Raw genomic sequence first — 21,151 nt, 5'->3', positions numbered from 1 at the left:
TGGTGTACCTGAGCGCACCGCGTGGCTGACTTGGCAGAGTGAGAAAGAACTTTTTACTTTCACTTTTTATGTTACGCTGCAGCGGACAGTAGGTGTGTTGTGTTGTGTTGCAGAAGTCGATGGAATAAAAGATTAGAAACATGACAAAGCTGGCGATCTCTTTGGCGATGTTATCACAATAATTTTCACTTTATAAAGACTAGCGAACGGAGGTTGGAGGAGGACCGTCGAGAGTAGACATTCTACGGCCGTATTGTGGAGCCAGTTCACGGATGCAAACATACCACGTTCATATGTTTCTATCATTTCTATTTTCCTTTTAATGGAAAGCATCACATTTTTTCTAGGGCTGTCAAATTTATCGCGTTAATGGGCGGTAATTAAATTTTTTAATTAATCACGTTAAAATATTTAACGCATTTAACGCATGCGCAGAACGACCTGCGCACGCATGACCGCATACAGAGTATAATGGCGCTGTTTCACGTATATAAACAGCAGAGTCAGCATCAACTGGATGGAGTAGATACAAGCTTTCAATCGGAGCGTGTTTATAACTGGCAAAAGCTTTGACATCTCTTCCACAACAATTATTTCTATTGTGGGAAGCGACGTAAGAATTACAGGAGTTGGATCTTTTTCTTAACACTATATATTGTGCCCAACGCAGAGAAGATATACCATTTGCAACCACCACACACAGTCATGGTTGGCCCACTTCCCATCGTGCATTTGCGCAGAACAGTTAGGTCGCTACAGTATCATTTACTGAAAGCTCAACAAATACACTAGATGGCAATATTTAGTCACAATATACAAACTCACGTTTATCCTTTAAGAATTACAAGTCTTTCTATCCGTGGATCCCTTTCACAGACAGAATGTTAATAACGTTAATGCCATCTTGTGGATTTATTGTTATAATAAACAAATACATGACTTATGTACCGTATGTTGAATGTATATATCCGTCTTATCTTTCCATTCCAACAATAATTTACAGAAAAATATGGCATATTTTAGAGATGGTTTGAATTGAGATTAATTACGATTAATTAATTTTTAAGCTGTGATTAACGCGATTAAAAATTTTACTCGTTTGACAGCCCTACTTTTTTTCCTTTTTTTCACCACCTGCACTAACATTCTTGGAACCCATGTTGATTTCTCTCACAAGAAAATCCACTGTGTCTTAAGGGAAAACAGAAACTGCGGCGCTGTCATAAATCGTCATATTTCCATCATTTCGTCGGATTTAGAAAAAAATGGTGAGTCAAATTTTACGTCGGATGTCGAAAAGAACGTGTGACTAAGCAATCATATGTCGAGGTACCAATGTGTTTGTTTGTTTTTTAAATGAACAAAAACAGTCACTTGCCCCACAAAAGGGTAATGGTGTTCAATTTCGCAAAAAAAAAAATATTTTTTAATGACCATAGCTCTATAAAAGGTTGAAGGTCTTAAACAGGGGTGTCCAAACTTTTTGCAAAGGGGGCCAGATTTGGTGTGGTAAAAATGTGGGGAGCAGACCTTGGCTGACGTCCTTCACGTAGAACAATATATTTAATCAAATTTTAGCAAGCCATTCTGTGTGTCACATTTGCTTTATTATTTTTTTAAATTGATAATTTCAGCAATCTCGCAAGTAGCCTTTGTGGTGTTCTCATTCAACTCTCAGGCTCTTGCGAAATACCGCTGCTGTGAAATTAAACTAGCTTCAAGTTGCTTCAATTTCTCACCGCGTTTCTTCCCTGTAATCTTGTCATACATGTCAGCGTGTCTTTTTTTGGTAATATCGCCTTACATTGAACTATTTAAAAACAGCTACTGTCTCTTTGCAAATGAGGCAGACACAGTTGTTGCGTATTTTAGTGAAGAAATAGTCCAATTTCCACCTAACCTTGAGGCCGTCGCAGTCAACTTTTTTGTTGTTGTCGCCATTTTAGAAAATTTAAGGTCACAAGGGGTAATGTTGCTTAGAGTGCTGCTGCCTTTTAGTAGGTAAATGAGGAGCAGCATTTAGTGTGTAAGCTACTTCATATGCTGGTAGCAGTACTGCTGACCAATTTATTAAGTCTGTGTGCGGGCCGGAGGTTATTGATTTAATGACAGAGGCTGGGGGCCGGATGAAATTTGACCACGAGCCGCATTTGGCCCCCGGGCCGGACTTTGGACATGTCTGGTCTTAAACGACAACTTTTAAATGGCCATCCGCTGTCGTGACCACTGTACCCGAGAGGGTTAGAAAAAAAAAAAGCCAAAATATCCTCCATTTCTGGAATAACCCTTACATTGATTGCTAGCTAGCACTGCCCCATTGAGAGACAACATTTGAAGGAAGAAAAGCAACAGTGGGTAAAAAGGTTTTCCCGGAATGTAACCTAGCTAAATGGTCGGTGCCCCGCCCCTCCGGTTTCTTTCCCTCTCAAAACAGCACTGGACGAAACCAAAAAAACACCGCACTGAAAGAAAACACTTGACTGCACTTGATTCACCTCCACTGAACACAACACTTTACACAAGTCAAAACATCCAAACTGATTAGAATTCACCACAACACACAGACACCAAATTACACTATAATTTACTTCGCCACTCACCTGTTCTCAGAGCAACAAGCGGCACAGTGATGTGTCTATTGTCTTTTGGGGCTGATTTCATTCCGCCAATGACTCACGCTGAGTCATTGACTATCACAGTGTGGGGGGAAGCGGGACTGGGGGAAGGAGGGAGGGAGGGTGATAAAAGGGGAACCCGTTTCGGGTACCATGCTGACTCCCGTGTCCGCGGGGGGACGGAGCCAACATGGGGTCGCTTTACCGGTCACAGCACAGACACACACCTGACACACCTGACAGAGAAGACTTAGCCAGAGCTCCGATGCCGTAGGCATTTGAATTCCTCTTGAGGCGCGGCAGGATGGACGTGGTGTCCTCCATAGACAGCTGGAGAGAGGAGGAGAGAGGGATGGAGGAGGAAGGAGAAAAGAATAGTATGGACGGTGTGACGGGGCACACAAAGACACCGAGACAGTGTTAGAGAGAGGTGAGTGGAGGGGGGAGGTGATGGAGATGCTGGATTAATACAAATCTACATTGCCCAAACCTGTATAGCAAAGTTAATGTGCGCTTAGTCCTACTGTGTACACTTAAAACAACCAACAAGACTGGAAAGCCAAGGTGAGGTGGGTGGAGGGAATCGACCTCTAAATGGTGTCTCCTCCATCAAAACATGGCGACAAAGAGGGGATGTCAAAACACTTACATTGATCCCCTCCCATGAAAATTCTGAACGGCCATGCTGAGGAGGAAAAAGGAATGGAGTGAGAGAGAACATTGACATGCGTGGAGGGTAGAGAGCAGGGAGCAAATAGGCAGATAGCAAAAGATAAGGGGGTTTGCACACGTGGGACATGCGGAGGAAGGAGACGAGGAGAGATACGAGACACGGGTTTTTCCAGAAACGACAGAGGCGAGGGCCAGAATGACAGGGAGAAGGGAGGGAATTGAACAGCCATCAGTTTGGATTTGTTCACTTATGAGGAGCAGACTGAATACGTAAGGGGTGAATGAGACGCCTCCGGTTACGTGTATTCGCTCCCCGGCTGTAAAATTAGGTACATCTGCACAGTTCGACGCAAAGAGCTAAATCTAAAAAGATAAGGATAATCAGATATTAAATTAAAATGGTGAATTTTGAATACACAGTATAGGATGAATGTATAGGTATCATATTCAGTAAGACGGAAAACACTCAGTTGACTTGAAGTTCTGCTCTGAGACCCCCAGTCTGGCCATATTTCAAAATTTTCTGATATGCATGTGTGATACATCATTGGAAAGCTTAAATCTCCATTTTCTGGGGGAAGAAAATTTTTGAACAGGAGGGCATTTTGTAAAAAAAAAAAAAGTTTTTAAAACAGCAAAACCCTATCTGGAGGCGAGAGCACGCGAGAGCAGAATTACAGACGCCATGACTTTAACGAGATATTATCGCGTACTAACCTTGTTTAGATCCAAAAACTATGTAGCATGTATCACTGAATGTCAAGACACAGCTGTGAATGCCCACAGCTGGATTTTGGGGGGATTTTATGGGTGAAACATGGCCATATAACAAGGGTTGTGATGCAGAAATCGCAGACATCAAGGAGTGGTAGAGATTTTCTTTTTCATACATTTACCCCTTTAAACATTTTTTCTCAATTTTTCTATGTTTGTATCGATTTTTTATCATCTAGCATCGGAGAAAATGCGACAGTAACAAAACAAAACAAACAAAAAAAAAATTACAATTAAGCGATAGTTATGAGGTAGATATCCGTGACTTTTTTTACAGACGCCATTTTTTTTCTTTGTGACTTTGTTTGTTTAAAAGTTTAAAATATGCCAGTGAAAAGTCGTTTTTCTTTTTTTAAATGAAATATTAGACATCAATTAATGATTCTAAACTATAAATGACAGACATTTTGAATAATAAATATAATGAATTCCCTTAGTTCTATGGCAGGGTTAAAACAAAAGCGGTCGTGCGATGTCTGTAAACGGGGGTTTTCAGGGTAAAACGGACAAATTAAAAATAGTTCGGGGCCTTAATGCGCCATGAATCTGCTATGGCAGAATATAGACATATTTTTCTATCAAACACAACAGTTCTTTTGGCTTAAAATACAGCAGTTTCTTTTTAAGAGGAGTGCAAGAGCAGAAACCGCTTTTTCAGTCTTGTCTGTGTTTTCCGCCATAAACATTTTGATTTGCCACATGCAAACATCCATGCACAGGAATTTGACTTCAAAGAATGACATTTCGACATTTTAACTTTAAGTAGCTCTAAATATTCTATTGACAAGTTCATAAATAATTTGAGGGATAAATAATCATAAATGTCGAGTTGAACATTTGCTGAAACCACCCAGTTAAAACAAGGATGTCAAACTCAGGCCCGTGGGCCAGATCCAACCCATTTCATCATTTTATGTGGTCTGTGATAGTAAATCGTAGCATTGACTTAAAAATGAACTTTTTTATGTAAAAAAATACGTATATATATGTTTGTATTAGGGCTGTCAAAATTATCACATTAACGAGCGGTAATTAATTTTTTTTATTAATCCCGTTAAAATATTTGACGCAATTAACGCACAAATGCCCTGCTCAAACAGATTAAAATGACAGCACAGTGAAAGGTGTACTTGTTGTGTTTTTCGGAGTTTTGCCGCCCTCTGCTGGCGCTTGGGTGCGACTGATTTTATAGGCTTCAGCACCCATGAGCATTGTGTAAGTAATTATTGACATCAACAATGGCGGGCTACTAGTTTGTTTTTTGAATGAAAATTTTACAAATTTTATTAAAACGAAAACATGAAGAGGGGTTTTAATATAAAATTTCTATAACTAGTACTAACATTTATCTTTTAAGAACTACAAGTCTTTCTATCAGTGGATCGCTTTAACAGAATGTTAATAATGGTAATGCGCTCTTGTTGATTTATTGTTATAATAAAGAAATACAGTACTTATGTACCGTATGTTGAATGTATATATCCATCTTGTGTCTTATCTTTCCATTCCAACAATAATTTACAGAAAAATATGGCATATTTTCTAAATGGTTTGAATTGTGATTAATTACGATTAATTAATTTTTAAGCTGTAATTAACTCGATTAAAAATTTTAATCGTTTGACACCCCTAGTTTGTATATATGTATATGGCAGAAAACACTGACAATGCTGAAAAAGCTCTTGCACCCCTCTTTAAAATAAACTGCTGTATTTTAAGCCAAAAGAACTGTTGTGTTTGATAGACCAATATGTCTATATGCTGCCGTAGCAGTTTCATGGCGCATTAAGCCCCCGAACAATTTTTTTTATCTGTCCGTTTTACCCTGGAGAGCCCTGTTTAATGAAACCGCGCAACCACTTTTGTTTCCACCCAGTCATAAAAAGAAGGTAAGTTATTATATTTATTATTATGATTTATTATAATTTTTGGCTTAGAATCAATAATTGATGTCTAATATTTAGTTTGAAAAAAAAAACTATTAAATTATTCTCTCGCATATTTTAAACTTTTAAACAAATTACGTCACAATGAAAAAAAAAATAATGTTTGTAAATAGGTCACGAATATCTACCTCATAACTATCGCTTAATTGTATTTTTTTTTTTTCGTTACTGTCACTTTTTCCTGATATTTTAGATGATGAATATTCAATCCAAACAAAGAACATTTTTTAAAAAAAAGAAACATTTAAAAGGGCAAATATTTGAAAAGAAAATCTCGACCACTCCTTGATGTCCGCGATTTCTGCATTGCGACCCTTGTCATATTACCGCGTTTCACCCATGAAATCCCCAAAAAGTCCGGCTGTGGCCATTCACAGCCGTGTCTTGACACTCAGCGATACATGCTACACTAAGTTTTTGGATCGAAACAAGGTAAGTACGCGATAATATCTCGTTAAAATCATGGTGTCTTTATTTATGCTCTCTCGTGCTCTCACCTGGAGTTAGCGTTTAAGACAATTTTGAAATTTGTGGTCTCAGAGCGGAACTTCAAGTCTCCTGAGTGTTTTCCGCCATATATGTTTTGGTCCCATTTTGTTTTTACATAGACTTCACTATCACCTAAAGAGACGGCTCCTACAGAGATTGTGCCACGGCTTCCCGTAGGGGGCCGGGCCAGGCAGAGCGTCGCGGAAGCTTTCACTGCGATAAACTCAAACACGCTAAGTTCTAACGCCTAATTTAGGTGGAAACACGATGAATGTTTCAGTGCATACAAGCAGGCAGGAGTGTATCAAGAGTGATTTGGTCAAGGATTCAAGGTAGTTATTATTTAAAACAGCACCATGCATGCACTTTGAAACGTTGTGAATCAAATGAATGGAAAAAAAATAACTAGCTTGAAATATTTGCGTCAAATGAATGATAACTGCCCGTTTTTTTGCTTTTAACCAATAACTTAGACTGTTTCACGTTCACATCTATATAAATTCTGGGAGTTACGCATTTATTTACAAGAATTTTCAATTTAAAAAGCTTTGTTTTGTGATGGCTGCCATGTTGGATTTCGTATCCACACAATAGCGTAACTTTATATTCAAATAATCAGGTAATTTTTGGCCAACTGCCTGTTTTTTGGCAAAAAAAATTAGTAATCTAGACGTTTCTGCCATCCATACAAAAAATTTGCTTTTACGTGTTTTATTTCATGAAACATTTCAATCTAAAAATGACGAGGGCTAGACAGCCAGCAAGACGTGCTGAGGCAATAGTGAGATCGGAATTCAACCTCAATAAATTGTGATTATATATAGAAAATACAAAATTTGCTTTTGTTGAGTAAAATTAAGATGATTCTGCATGCTTTCCTCAAGTATTAATTTTCTGATGTGAAAATTGAGTGATTAATTAGCTGTTGAAAACATGTCAAAATTGCACTAATTAAAAAATCTAAGTTGCTATTTTGGGCAAAAACTTAGACGATATGTTAAACATTGCTATTGATGCGGAAAATATAGGCAACTATCTCTGCATTTGGTGATTTTTGTGCATCTAGTGTAAAATCTGAGAATTTTATAGCCATTTTGTGATACTTATTTAAAAAATAATTAATTGGGATTTTATTAGGGAACAACTTTAAATTTTTTGATGCCGCTGCTCATGGAGATTCATATATGCCCTAAGGGAGGTGCCTGTTTAAGGTCGCTGGCGGCTTTGGATTTCAAAATATCTGAACTTTAAAGTTTTTGAATGCAAGCCCCCTATGGAGCGGCGCCACGCCCCGTTTCCCGTCAGATGAGAGTGAAGTCTATGGTTTTTATTTAAAAAAATATTAGGTAAATAACAATATTAAACATTTTCCCATTTTGTTGTTTTTATTTGAAAATAAATCAATTTAAAATATATATAAAAATGTAAAAAATAAATGAAAAATATGCTGTATTCCACTTTAAAACATTAAATGAAAATGTAAATAGATCAAAGAAATATAAATGAAAAATATATCAGAATATTTGCAGTTAAGAGTCTGAAAAAAGAACATTTGGACAAACTTGGGTCAATAATGTCCCTAGAAAAATTAGTTGACAATCAAATTTATCAATTCTTTTGATAACAAATGAGTTGTTGATAAGTCAATTAATCGTGGTACCTCTAGTTGGCAGAAATAACAGCCTGCCAAAGGAAACCATAACTACTATGTGGCACACGACAAACATGAGTTTGACTGCCATGTAGGCACCTTCCGCCCAAAATACAAATAAAATTCCTCTCAAAACGTCCCATTCAACATGCAAATACATTTTTAAAAGGAGTTTTGCCTTATCCCTTCAAGCCACGGTCTCTTCATTTTCAACTGGATTTACATGGAATTGTAGTTTTGTCAAGATTATGTTAGATGTAATCATGAAAAGCGCTGAAAGACGAAGCTCTCCAATAAGCCACAAGATCACTCAGATGAGGATGCTCAGGCATCTATTTAGGATCCCTCTTTGATACTTTCCTGGTGAGAATTTCTGGGCGTGTCACACCAGGAAGACACTGGAGACGGTCTCTCGACTGGCAGGGAAACGTCTAGGGATTCCCCTGGAAGTGCCTTGGGAGGAAAACCCTTGCAACTCGACCCCAGATAAGTGGCAGAAAATGTGTGCCCGGATAGAGTTTCAATTTGCCGGAATTGGCCTGCCTGATTTTTTTTTTTTTTTTTTTTTTTAAATCGACGCACAAAAAGCGTTATTTATTTCGGTATTGAATCGCATCTATTGATGTGCAGTTGTACCTAATGTTTTCTGACTGTGCGCATAGAGCCAGTATGACTGTCAGTGTGTAATAGAAAGACAGAAAAAGATGTCAGTGGTATCTGATGCAGCAGTCAGACAAAAGGCTTCTGTGTTTGTGCATGTGTGTATGGAGGCTGCTGCTGAGGACAAAAAAGATAAGGCGGGATTTCTCTTTATCAGCTGGACACTAACTAGACCAGGACACTGGGATGGCTACTGGCGGGGCTGAAAAGTCGATATATAGTCAGTTAAAGTGGAACACCAATAAAGTAAAAGTGGAAACATTTTCATGCATGATTAGAATTTGGTTGTGACAAGGTCAAGGTCACCGTTAGAATACTTCAGAAAAGCTCATTTCGGCTATCATTGGAGACTTTTTTTTACATGAAAGGAAGTCATGGGCAAGTACAAATCGCTCTATTCAAATCACCTCTTCAGCTCGCTAATAACACTACAAATATATTTTTTGTCAAAATGTTGTCACTGTATTTAGTAAGAAAGATCTAATTGGATACCAGTAAAAAATACAGTGAAGGAAATAAGTATTTGAACACCCTGCTACTTTGCAAATTCTCCCACTTAGAAATCACGGAGGAGTCTGAAATTTGCAATGTAGCTGCATGTTCACTGTGAGAGAGATAATCTAAAAAGAAAAATCCAGGAAGCACAATGCATTATTCTTTAACAATTTATTTGTGTGTTACACCTGCAAATAAGCATTTGAACACCAGTCTACCAGCTAAAATTCTGACCCTGAAAGACCTGTTAGTCCGCCAATTAAAAGTCCACCCCCACTCCATGTGTTATCCTGAATCAAATGCACTTGTTTTTGGTCGATGGCAGCATAAAGACACCTGTCCACCCCATACAATCAGTAAGACTCAAACTTGTAACGTGGTCAAGACTAAAGAGCTGTCCAAAGACACCAGAGACAAAATTGTACACCTCCACAAGGGTGGAAAGGGCTACAAAGCAATTGCCAAGCAATTTGGTGAAAAAAGGTCCACTGTTGGAGCAATCATTAGAAAATGGAAGAAGCTAAACATGACTGTCAATCTCAATCAGAGTGGAGCCCCATGTAAGACATCACCTCGTGGGGTCTCAGTGATCCTAGGAAAGTTGAGGAATCAGCCCAGAACTACAGGAGTTGGTCAATGACTTGAAAAGTTACTGGTTATTGTTGGTAATACACTGTCATGCATGGCTCAGAAGGTTCCCCTGCTTAAACCAGCACATGTCGAGGCCCGTCTTAAGTTTGCCTATGACTATTTGGATGATGCAGAAGAGTCATTGGACCAAGTTTTGTGGTCAGATGAGAGTAAAATAGAACATTTGGTCATAATTCCACTAACCGTTTTTAGAGGAAGAAGAATGATGAGTATTATCTCAAGAACACCATCCCTACTGTGAAGCATGGGTGTGGTAGCATCATGCTTTGAGGGTGTTTTTTCTGTGCATGGGACAGGACGAGTGCACTGTATTAAAGAGAGGATGACCGGGGCCCTGTATTGTGAGATTTTTGGGAACAATCTCCTTCTTTCAGTCAGTGCATTAAAGATGGGTCATGCCTGGGTCTTCCAACATGACAATGACCCAAAGCACACAGCCAGGAAAACTAAGGAGTGGCTCCGTAAGGTTCTAGCATGGTCTCCAGACCTAAACCCAATAGAAAACATTTAGAGGGAGCTCAAGCTCAGTGTTTCTCAGCAACAGCCCGGAAACCTGACTGATAGGTGGGTTGGATTTTTCAAATATCCCTCCTGCAGTGTTTGCAAACCTGGTGGAAAACTACAGGAAACGTTTGACTTCTGTAACTGCAAACAAAGGCTACAGTACCAAATATTAGCATTCGTTTTCTCAGGCGTTCAAATTCTTATTTGCAGCTATATCACACAAACAAATCGTTAGAAAATCATCCATTGTGATTTCTGGATTTTTTTTTTTTTTAGATTATCTCTCTCACAGTGGACATTTGCCTACAATGAAAATTTCAGACCCCTCCATGATTTCTAAGAGGAAGAACTTGCAAAATAGCAGGGTGTTCAAATACTTATTTTCTTCGCTGTATATTAGTAAAATAGAGTATATAGAAAATATTGAGTTTATAATGTCTGGTTCAATACTTTAAACGTACTGATGCCATAAAAGGGGTCTCAAACTCAATTTATCTACTGTATCTATCAAGTATTCGACAAAAGGGTCTCAAGAATTAAATAAGTACAAGTGATCCTATCTCTTAAATCTTTATGAGTAACATTTGAGAACATGAATGGTTTGTCAGAACATAAAGAAGATGGTTGACCTGCTTCTGTCTCACATCTCTCAGCTATTTTATATTCCTCAAAGTGTGTAGTTGAGTTATTACAGATTATGGGGTACTTGTTGTGCATTGCAAATTTCTCTTCGTATAATACACGTCAGGATCGGAATGTACTTGTACAAAACTAAAGAATATTCTGTCTCCCTGAAACTTTCCTGAAACTCATGGCATGATTTATTTTCCATCCACATGGTGTCCCTTTGGAATGACGTTTCATTCAAGCAACTTTCGCGAATTCCCTTTGGCTAACTTCTTTAGCCCTTTCATGCAGGAATTATGATTTTTATTTCTTAAATGTTTTTATTACATTCATAAAAGACAGGGATTTCAAACTTGCGGCTGAGGGGCCAATTGCGGCACAGGACATTATTTTATGGCCCCCATTTGGCATTCAATTAGTATTACGTATGTTGCGATGGGCAATAAAAAAAAAAAACATAAATAACTTTAAATGAATTGAATTATCCATTTTGAGGAAAAAAACAATTGTTTATTTCATTTATTTTATGAGATTGTTTAATAAGAATGAAAAATACAAAATATTTTAAAAAGCCACGAGTAATAAAAAACAAAATTTCTAAAGAAAATTAAAACAAACTAATAAATTTAAAAGAAAAAAAAATTGTATAAGTGTGGCCAGTGTGTATTTTGCTCTGGGAATTAAATCTTTTTGTTGTGGTTTGTTTTGTTTTACAAAACTCTTGTGACCTTACATAGTTTAACTCTTTGGCTGCCATTGATGGCAATAGACGCCCAATGCATTTTTAATTGAGAAAGGCTGGAAGTGAAACTATCATGAGCCTGACCCATGCTAGCTTCCAAGGTAAGTGATTATTATATATATATATATTTTTTTTTAAGCAGAATTTCAGGCGGGCCGCACAAACACTAAACTTAGGCTAGGTTCATACCGCAGCATAAAAGTGAATCATTTCAAATCCGATCTAGGTCACTTTAGTGTGTGGTTAAAATCCGATCTGGGCCACATTTTTGCAAAACGTGGCTGCGGTCTCAACTGTCAAGTCTCCCAAATCGGAATTTATGCAGCAATTACGTCACCAAAGAGAGGCGAGACGCGAGAGGCACGGAGGACGGTAGCGATGGAGCTGTACATTAGCATGAGTGCCTAATGTTGGGCATTGTTTGAATTTAAACGATTCCGATTCCACGTTTCGATTCCGGTTTCAAACGATTCTCGATTCAGATTCTATTAATAGGCAGGGTTAAAAAAAAAATGGCATAGTTTATCTTAATTCTTAACTTCTCGATTATTATTTTTTTTAATTATATGAACTTTCAATTAACTTTGCTATGAATTTCTCACAGGGCTATTTTTAACTTGTATATAAATATAAGTCTTTGAACTTGAATATGATGAAGTATCTTTCCACAGGAGTGCACTTTCATCAAGATGTTTATTTTTCAAAAGCTCACGGAGAAAACACACATATTCTTTTGCCTATGTTTATGAGTGTCTTATGCTGCAGGCATTTATTGTATTGCGTTTGTTTTAGGTGGTATTTCTACAAATTAGTTAGGGCTGACAGATGTCAGGCGGGGAGTGTTCTGTCCATTGATCTTAAGTTGACTAAGTTTGATTTCTTTCTGAACTGATATATTGTTCATCCGTCCACAAGATGTCACTATTGTAACTCTGGACTCTACAGTTTTTCTTTGGTTTTGCTATATGCGCTTGGCTTCCCCTAGTGGTGACTTGCTGGAAGCAGCAGGCAAAAAGAACATTACTTAAGTTGGAAAAGAATCCTTGAGGTGTACAGACGCTACACATCTCCTCTGCACTACACATCGTTGGGAGGTCTTGATAAAACCAAATCTGTAAGTTTGCACGTTTTCACAGAGGGTCTGATATAATTTCGGTGTGTTTATTCAGTTACTTTTTTGTCATTTATGCGAAGCGAAGCAACGCGTTTTGTGCTAAGCTAAATTAGCCACTTCATATGATTTGTTCATAACATAGCTAGTAGGGTTGTTCCGATCATGTTTTTTTGCTCCCGATCCCATCCCGATCGTTTTAGTTTGAGTATCTGCCGATCGCGATATTTCCCGATCCGAATGCTTTTTTTTTTTGCTCCCGATTCAATTCCAATCATTCCCGATAATTTTTCCCGATCATATACATTTTGGCAATGCATTAAGAATAAAATGAATAAAACTCGGACCAATATATACATTCAACATACAGTACATAAGTACTGTATTTGTTTATTATGACAATTAATCCTCAAGATGGCATTTACATTATTAACATTCTTTCTGTGAGAGGGATCCACAGATAGAAAGACTTGTGACTTTGTATATTGTGACTAAATATTGCCATCTAGTGTATTTGTTGAGCTTTCAGTAAATGATACTGTAGCCATGCCCAAATGCATGATGGGAAGTGGAACCATGACTGTGCGTAGTGCTACCAATTGATATATCTTCTCTGCGCTGGGAAATAACATAAGGTGTTAAGAAAAAGATCAATTGCCACCTTGCTTCCCCACATTGCTTCCCATGATATTTCTAATCGTAGGGAGAGGGATTGTAAGGCTTTAGCCAATTAAAAAAAGCCCCCAAAGGCTGCCAAAATTCACTCTACTCATTTCTCTATATAGGTAAAACGGTGTGATTACAGATTGAGCGCGACAATGCGTGAGTGGGTCGTGCAGCGCATGCATTAATTGCGTTAAATATTTTAACGTGATACATTTTTTAAAAAAATAATTACCGCCGTTATCGGGATAAATTTGATAACCCTACCTTAAGCGTAAACTAAAGACTCTGGATGAGTGTAACATATTATGTCTGTAACGTTAAATACAATTAGAAAACGATTTAATTAAAAAATAAATATATATTAAAAATGGCATGGCCGATATTTATTTGCCGATTCCGATACTTTGAAAATGACGTGATCGGACCCGAACGATCGGGACATCTCTAATAGCTAGTTTTCATGTGGCTTATTCTCTGTGGTGTTTTTCCAGTCGGTGGTCAGGGCATCGAAACTTGTAATCAAAATTCGAACGGTTCTGGAAGAACCGGAGTGTTAGTCCCAGATCCCATCGATACTTGATGCCCAACCCTAGTTAGCGCCTAGCTTGAACTTGGCTTTTAGGGAAGAGGCAGGCTTGACATCAGTCATGAAAAAATTTAATTGGGCGGGGGATGTTGGGTGAATAAGCCCGAGAATACTCAGTTTTCTTTCTGTGCAGTGAGCAGTACTGTATTTCAATACTGCTTACATGGCCGAGAGTCAGGGCAAACTGACAGTATGTGTGTGCGTCATGCATGCGTTCTATAAATCCATATAAACTTTGAATGAGACTAAACGGGGCTTTTTAGAAATTGAAAATATGATCACCCTAGAACAGGGGTGGGAAAATCGGTCCTCGAGGGCCGCAGTGGGTCCTGGTCTTTATTCCAACTGATCCACCACAGAGCTTTTAACCAATTAGGTTTCAATGGAAATAAGAAGCATCTGACTGCAATCAACTGATTGCACTCATAACACACTAGATTGGTGAAAAGGTGTCCTCTTGATGGGTTGCAGCAACAACCCGCACCCACAGCGGCCCTTTGTGGAATAGTTTGCCCACCCCTGCCCTAGAATGACATAAAACCAGCATGTGTAGTCATTTGCTTTGATGCTTCTGCGCAAGAAGGTCAGTTTTCTCAGCGCATGTCAGACCGTGACTTAGGGCCCAAATACACCAGATGCATGATCGTTGCGGTTCCGGTCCGACTCCAGTAAAAAATAGCGCCGGAGCCAATCCGTTCCCATTATATCCTATTGTTCAACGTATACCGGCCGCATCAGTGCTCCGGATTGCCTGCGGACTATTTCCGGCGTGCCGCAGACCGCCGGATGGTATAGGCTATTTTCTATTTTTGCTGGACACGCATCCGACAAAATGGGCGGAGCTGGGCCTGGACATAACAGCCCAGTTGCTTATTCATGGTTTAAACACCAGCAAACATGGACGAAGAATGTTTCATCATGGAGGTGGGAAGTCACAAAATGATATACGATGCAGCAGATCGTTATCATAAGGACAGCATTAAAAGTGAAGCTGCAAGGTGTCCTATTATGTGTGTTTTTCTGGCAATGATATCAAACACACGACGTGCTGACAACTTTGAGCGGAAAAAAAAAGCAGCGTATCTGAAAGTGGCTCCACTGCAGAAATTCTCGTGCCCGGCGCACACACAATGCCGGTATGTATACAGAGTCGAGGGGGGAAAGTACGAAAGAGAATAAAGAGACACCCACAAGTTTCGACCTGGTGGTACATTTTACTTGACTTTTCAGAGAAAACCCAACAGTTTGCGCTGGGCACAGGAATCTGCAGTGATGAGACACCAATTCCAAGTACGCTGTTTTTTAGTTCAGGTAGTATATAATTCGCTATCCATTTTATAAATATTACAGATTATTTAACAGTTGTTTATAATAGCTCTTGCAGATGTTATGTGCCATAAATTCTAAATGTGCACAAAGATATAAACCCACCGACACAACCAAGGGCAAAATAGGGCTCCGCCCCCCTACCCCCCACACACGGAGCCCTGATCTCAACATGATGCAGTCAATCTGGAATTAAGAGACAGACAAAACTAAAATATCAATATGCAAATTAAGAAAAAATGTGCTCTCTCTCTCTCTCTGCTTCTCTGATGAGTATAGACTCCGCGTGTTTTTCATTGTTTTAAATGGCACATTATAGCGCGCGATCACGCGAGTGCTCACGAGGGAACGGAGTTGGCAGACCGCAGCCGTGCGCAGCCGGTATGATTTGCCTGTTTTTGACGTACTGCATGGCACGCAGTCAACACTGAGCCGGACCGGAACCGGAACGATCATGCATCTGATGTATTTGGGCCCTTAGTGCGCATGTGTACTACATTTACGGGCTCAATGGAAAAAGGCACTCCGAACGGGCACGCCCAAAAAACAGATATGGAGAAAATCGGATTTGCTCAATCAGACCTGCGGTATGAACCTAGGCTTAGATCTCAAGATAGGAGGGAACAAAATACTGTTGCACAGGCCAACATTTTGCATTACCATCTAATAGCAAGTACTGTACTGTAGCAAAGTTGTACTAAGTTATGTTATTATTAGGGTTCACTGAACTGTTTTGATAAGCACCATCACAGTTTTGAAGACTTGCATATAATTTTTGTTGAGTTAGTGTCATCTTCAACGTGAAATTTTGAAGCTAATACAACTTGAATTATTTCGAGTGGGTCTCTAGAAACACTGGCTGATTGTGTCATACTTTTGCATTAGCTTCATGTTGAATTGAACTTGAATATATTCTGTCAATTTGCATATTCAGCAGCTGCTCACGATTGCTCGCATTGATCGATGTAGCCAGATACTTCCTGTTCTTTTCCTCATTTTTCCTTTTTCATTTGTGGTTACTTCCTCTCTCATTGGATGTTTCTTACTCTCCTCACACAGGAGTGTGTGTGAAGAAGAGATTTAACACTTGAGTGGTAGAGTGCACCCAGTGAAGAGTCTACATCTATCTTCCTTCTAAAAAAAAGTCTCACAAAATTGATCATGGGGGCGGGTGTTTTTCTCTCTACAAAGGCACGGTGCATAAATAAATGATGGAATCGCGCTGCAGCACATTTGGTTTGAAAACTGAAGCTGCGTTTTAGCGGAAAATGGCTTCCCTTCCTGTGCCTTGTCCCAGAGGACGAGGAAAGGCTGTAATGGGAATGGTCACTGACTTATCAGACATCCTGCTACTGCAATGAGCCTACTGAGGCAGACCTTGTTCAGTCTTCCATTGCTATGGCACCCCATCGCACGCGGGGGAACTGAAGTGACCGACACTGACGCAGACTGCGTTACAGTCCTCATCTACTAGAGCGAGCGGCGGCACTTGACGGAGAGCGCCAGTCAAGGGGTGAGCTGCCTTCCAATGCCGCAGCAGTGTTGTAAAACTGAATACATCAAGTCAGCCATGTTGGTTCCCCCAGCTTGTCCATCTTTGGGAAAAGTTATGCCAAAAGTTGAAAAAAAAAGGCTTACCTGCTCCCCATCCTTCTGGACTGGCACGCCATCTGCTGCTGAGAACAGGAAAGAAAAAAAGAGAGATCATATTAATATTTATTTTCTTTCATTTAAATCAGTAAATGCCGAAATGAAACAAGAAGCAACTTTGTGATGCGAAAGCACCATAGGTAACTTAGAGCCTGATGTCCAACTGACGGGCCAGGGGCCAGATCCAGCCCACCACATCAATTTTTGTGGCCCACTATAGGAAATCATGTGCATTGATTTTAGGGCTGCAGCTATCGATTATTTTGCTAATCGATTAATCTATTGATTAGTTAGTTGGAATAATCGAGTAATCATCTTATGAACATTCAATGCGTTGCAGAATACATTTTAGGAAATGTAAAACAAGAAAACCAAGTGTTTATACCTGCAATAACAATTCTTTTGCTTGCTAGGATCGCACTTTCAAAAGAGCATTGCAAATACAAAATAATATACCTGGGTGTTTCTCCAAACGAAGAAGGATTGCACTTTCATTTCACAAGAACAATAAACTCATTTTAAAATGAATGAAAATATTTTAAATGTTTTTTTTACAATGCTCTTTACAAATCGTTCAAACACATTTTCCCACTAATTTACTTCTAAACTAAATTACAACTACATAAACAAACATATTAGCAAAAAACGATCATGTTTTTTTGCTCCCGATCCGATCCCGATCGTTTTAGTTTGAGTATCTGCCGATCCCGATATTTCCCGATCCGATTGCTTTTTTTTTTGCTCCCGATTCAATTCCAATCAATCCCGATAATGTTACCCGATCATATACATTTTGGCAATGCATTAAGAAAAAAATGAATAAAACTCGGACGAATATATACATTCAACATACAGTACATAAGTACTGTATTTGTTTATTATGACAATAAATCCTCAAGATGGCATTTACATTATTAACATTCTGTGAGAGGGATCCACAGATAGAAAGACTTGTGACTTTGTATATTGTGACTAAATATTGTATATAATATAATATATACAATATCTAGTGCAGGGGTCCCCAAACTACGGCCCGCGGGCCGGATACGGCCCGCAGCCACATTTGGTCCGGCCCCCTGAACAAAAAAAAAAAAATTTTTTTTTTTTTTTTTTTTTTTCTCAATAGAGTTATTTATGTCCTGGCTTTTTTCTGTGAAGAACTGAGCAATGGTTATTTGGTTATTATCTATTTAATTAATACAGTATTATTATATTATATTATATTACATGATATTATATTATATTATATTATATTATATTATATTATATTATATTATATTATATTATATTATATTATATTATATTATATTATATTATATTATATTATATTATATTATATTATATTATATTATATTATATTATATTCAGGGGTGCACATAAGTGGTCCGCACATGCGTACTGGACGTAGACAAACGCGCTGGCCCTCAACGGCTTCCATACGCTTTTGCGTACCGATGGCTGACCACTCTATTTGCGGCGGACACGAGAAAATAACTTCTCAAAATGTCGATGAGGCAGGCCACACTGAGTAATTACTTCCGTGTTCCCCCACCCCCGTCAAAAGACAGACAGACGACAGAGACGTCACCGGAGCTACCGAAAAAAAGGACTTTTGCTGAAAAGTGGCTACAGGAGGTACCATGGCTAGAAGCGAATGATGCTCGCACGGAAATGCGGTACAAAATGTGCCGTGAGAATCCCAATGTCGCCGATTAGAGCAACGCATTTTATGTAGGGTCAAAGAATTTCAGCCATCCAAACTTTGAAAAGCACGAAAAAAACAGAGAGCATGTGGCAATTAAGCAAACTATCGATGTCAAACAGGACCCCATTCGCCCTATGGACATGTGGCGGAATAGGGCGGAATAAAGGTAATGAACAGCGACATGCACTGACAAACGTGTTTTTGCTCGCATTTTACAAAGCTAAACATGCACGTTCAATGAGGTCTTATGAGGAGGACATCCCACTTTTAAAAAGGCTTGGAGTTAATGTGGGAGCCGCATAATGCCCTTTATTTTGAATTGGTGCTTTTATGTTTATTTCTTTACATTTCACTTCAAAGTAATGGCAATTTTGTTGTGCCAGTTGATGTTAATCAAGCATTAACTGTTAATATAATTAATCAAAGTTAATTGGCTCTAAGTAAAACTTGTCATAAATTTATCGCATCAGGTGGGTCGGCTCTCAAGCTCAATGAGGACCAAGTCACATCTCCAGGTCCTCCTCTGAGAACCTGGGCAAAAAAATTATGTGCACCCCTGATTATATTATATTATATTATATTATATTATATTATATTATATTATATTATATTATATTATATTATATTATATTATATTATATTATATTATATTATATTATATTAAGGGCTGTCAAAGTTATCGCGTTAACGGGCGGTAATTAATTTTTTTCATTAATCACGTTAAAATATTTGACGCAATTAACGCATATGCCCCGCTCAAACAGATTAAAATGACAGCAGTGTCATGTCCACTTGTTACTTGTGTTTTTTGTCTCCCTCTGCTGGCGCTTGGGTGCGACTGATTTTATGCACCATGAGCATTGTGTAATTCTTGACATCAACAATGGTGAGCTACTAGTTAATTTTTTTGATTGAAAATTTTACCAATTTTATTAAAACGAAAACATTAACAGGGGTTTTAACATAAAATTTCTATAATTTGTACTAAAATCTATCTTTTAAGAACTACAAGTCTTTCTATCCAGGGATTGCTTTGACAGAATATTAATGTTAATGCCATCTTGTTGATTTATTGTTATAATAAACAAATACAGTACTTATGTACAGTATGTTGAATGTATATATCCGTCTTGTGTCTTATCTTTCCATTCCAACAATAATTTACAGAAAAATAAGGCATATTTTAGAGATGTTTGAATTGCGATTAATTACGATTAATTTTTAAGCTGTGATTAACTCGCTTAAAAATTTTAATCGTTTGACAGCCCTAATTATATTATATTATATTATACTATATTATATTATATCATTTTTATTTTATTTACTTTGGTTCCGTGAAGAATCCAGAAAGGGTTATTTGATTGTGGCTTTCTGAAAAACAATACATTTTTACATTTAGGCACTCCTGCAATCGTCACACTTTTTCTGTTACAAACTGACCCCGGCCCCTCATCAGAGAAGAGAAGGGTTATGTGGCCCTCACAGGAAAAAGTTTGGGGACCCCTGATCTAGTGTATTTGTTGAGCTTTCAGTAAATGATACTGTAGCCATGCCCAAATGCATGATGGGAAGTGGAACCATGACTGTGCGTAGTGCTACCAATTGATATATCTTCTCTGCGTTGGGAAATAACATAAGGTGTTAAGAAAAAGATCAATTGCTACCTTGCTTCCCCACATTGCTTCTCATGATATTTCTAATCGTAGGGAGAGGGATTGTAAGGCTTTAGCCAATTAAAATAAGGCTCCAAAGGCTGCCAAAATTCACTCTACTCATTTTACGCTGCCTTTTATCTCTCTATATAGGTAAAACGGTTCCATTACAGATTGAGCGCATCAATGCGTGAGTGGATCGTGCAGTGCACGCATTAATTGCGTTAAATATCTTAACGTGATACTTTTTTTTTTTTTAATTAATTACCACCGTTATCGGGATAAATTTGATAACCCTACCTTAAGCCTAAACTAAAAACTCTGGATGAGTGTAACATATTATGTCTGTAACGTTAAATACAGTTAGAAAACGATTTAATTAAAAAATATATATATATTAAAAAAAGGCATGGCCGATATTTTTTTGCCGATTCCGATACTTTGAAAATGACGTGATCGGACTTCCCGATCGATCGGGACATCTCTACTTACAACCTTATGTTGACCTTAACAGGGAGCAGTTGGTTTCACCCATGTTAGACAAGTTTTGTCATATTCACTTTTGTCACTAGAGGGCAGTGTATCCACCCAAATCAATAAAACTAAATGCAAACACTTTCAAAACAAAC

At 38.3% G+C, this 21,151-nt stretch overlaps 1 protein-coding gene across 8 annotated transcripts in view; it reads right to left on the bottom strand.

Annotated features, from left to right (window-relative positions):
• The window catches only part of fam131bb (family with sequence similarity 131 member Bb), an 84,844-nt gene that overhangs the window by 26,432 nt on the left and 37,261 nt on the right, over positions 1 to 21,151 (bottom strand). Inside the window, exons 2-4 of one of the 8 annotated variants that reach the window (XM_057833843.1) lie at positions 17,154 to 17,191; positions 3,265 to 3,300; positions 2,843 to 2,945 (exon numbers count right to left, since the gene is read on the bottom strand). In XM_057833843.1, the coding sequence (XP_057689826.1) occupies positions 2,843 to 2,945; positions 3,265 to 3,300; positions 17,154 to 17,191 (177 nt within the window). The remainder of the gene's footprint in view (positions 1 to 2,842; positions 2,946 to 3,264; positions 3,301 to 17,153; positions 17,192 to 21,151) is intronic. The other 7 variants (XM_057833845.1, XM_057833844.1, XM_057833846.1 and 4 more) reach the window with 7 other exon arrangements.

Source organism: Corythoichthys intestinalis, chromosome 4, assembly GCF_030265065.1.
Source record: "Corythoichthys intestinalis isolate RoL2023-P3 chromosome 4, ASM3026506v1, whole genome shotgun sequence".
NCBI lineage: Eukaryota > Metazoa > Chordata > Actinopteri > Syngnathiformes > Syngnathidae > Corythoichthys > Corythoichthys intestinalis.
The sequence above is the reverse complement of the archived record's forward strand: the minus strand, read 5'-3'. Positions and strand labels throughout refer to the sequence as shown.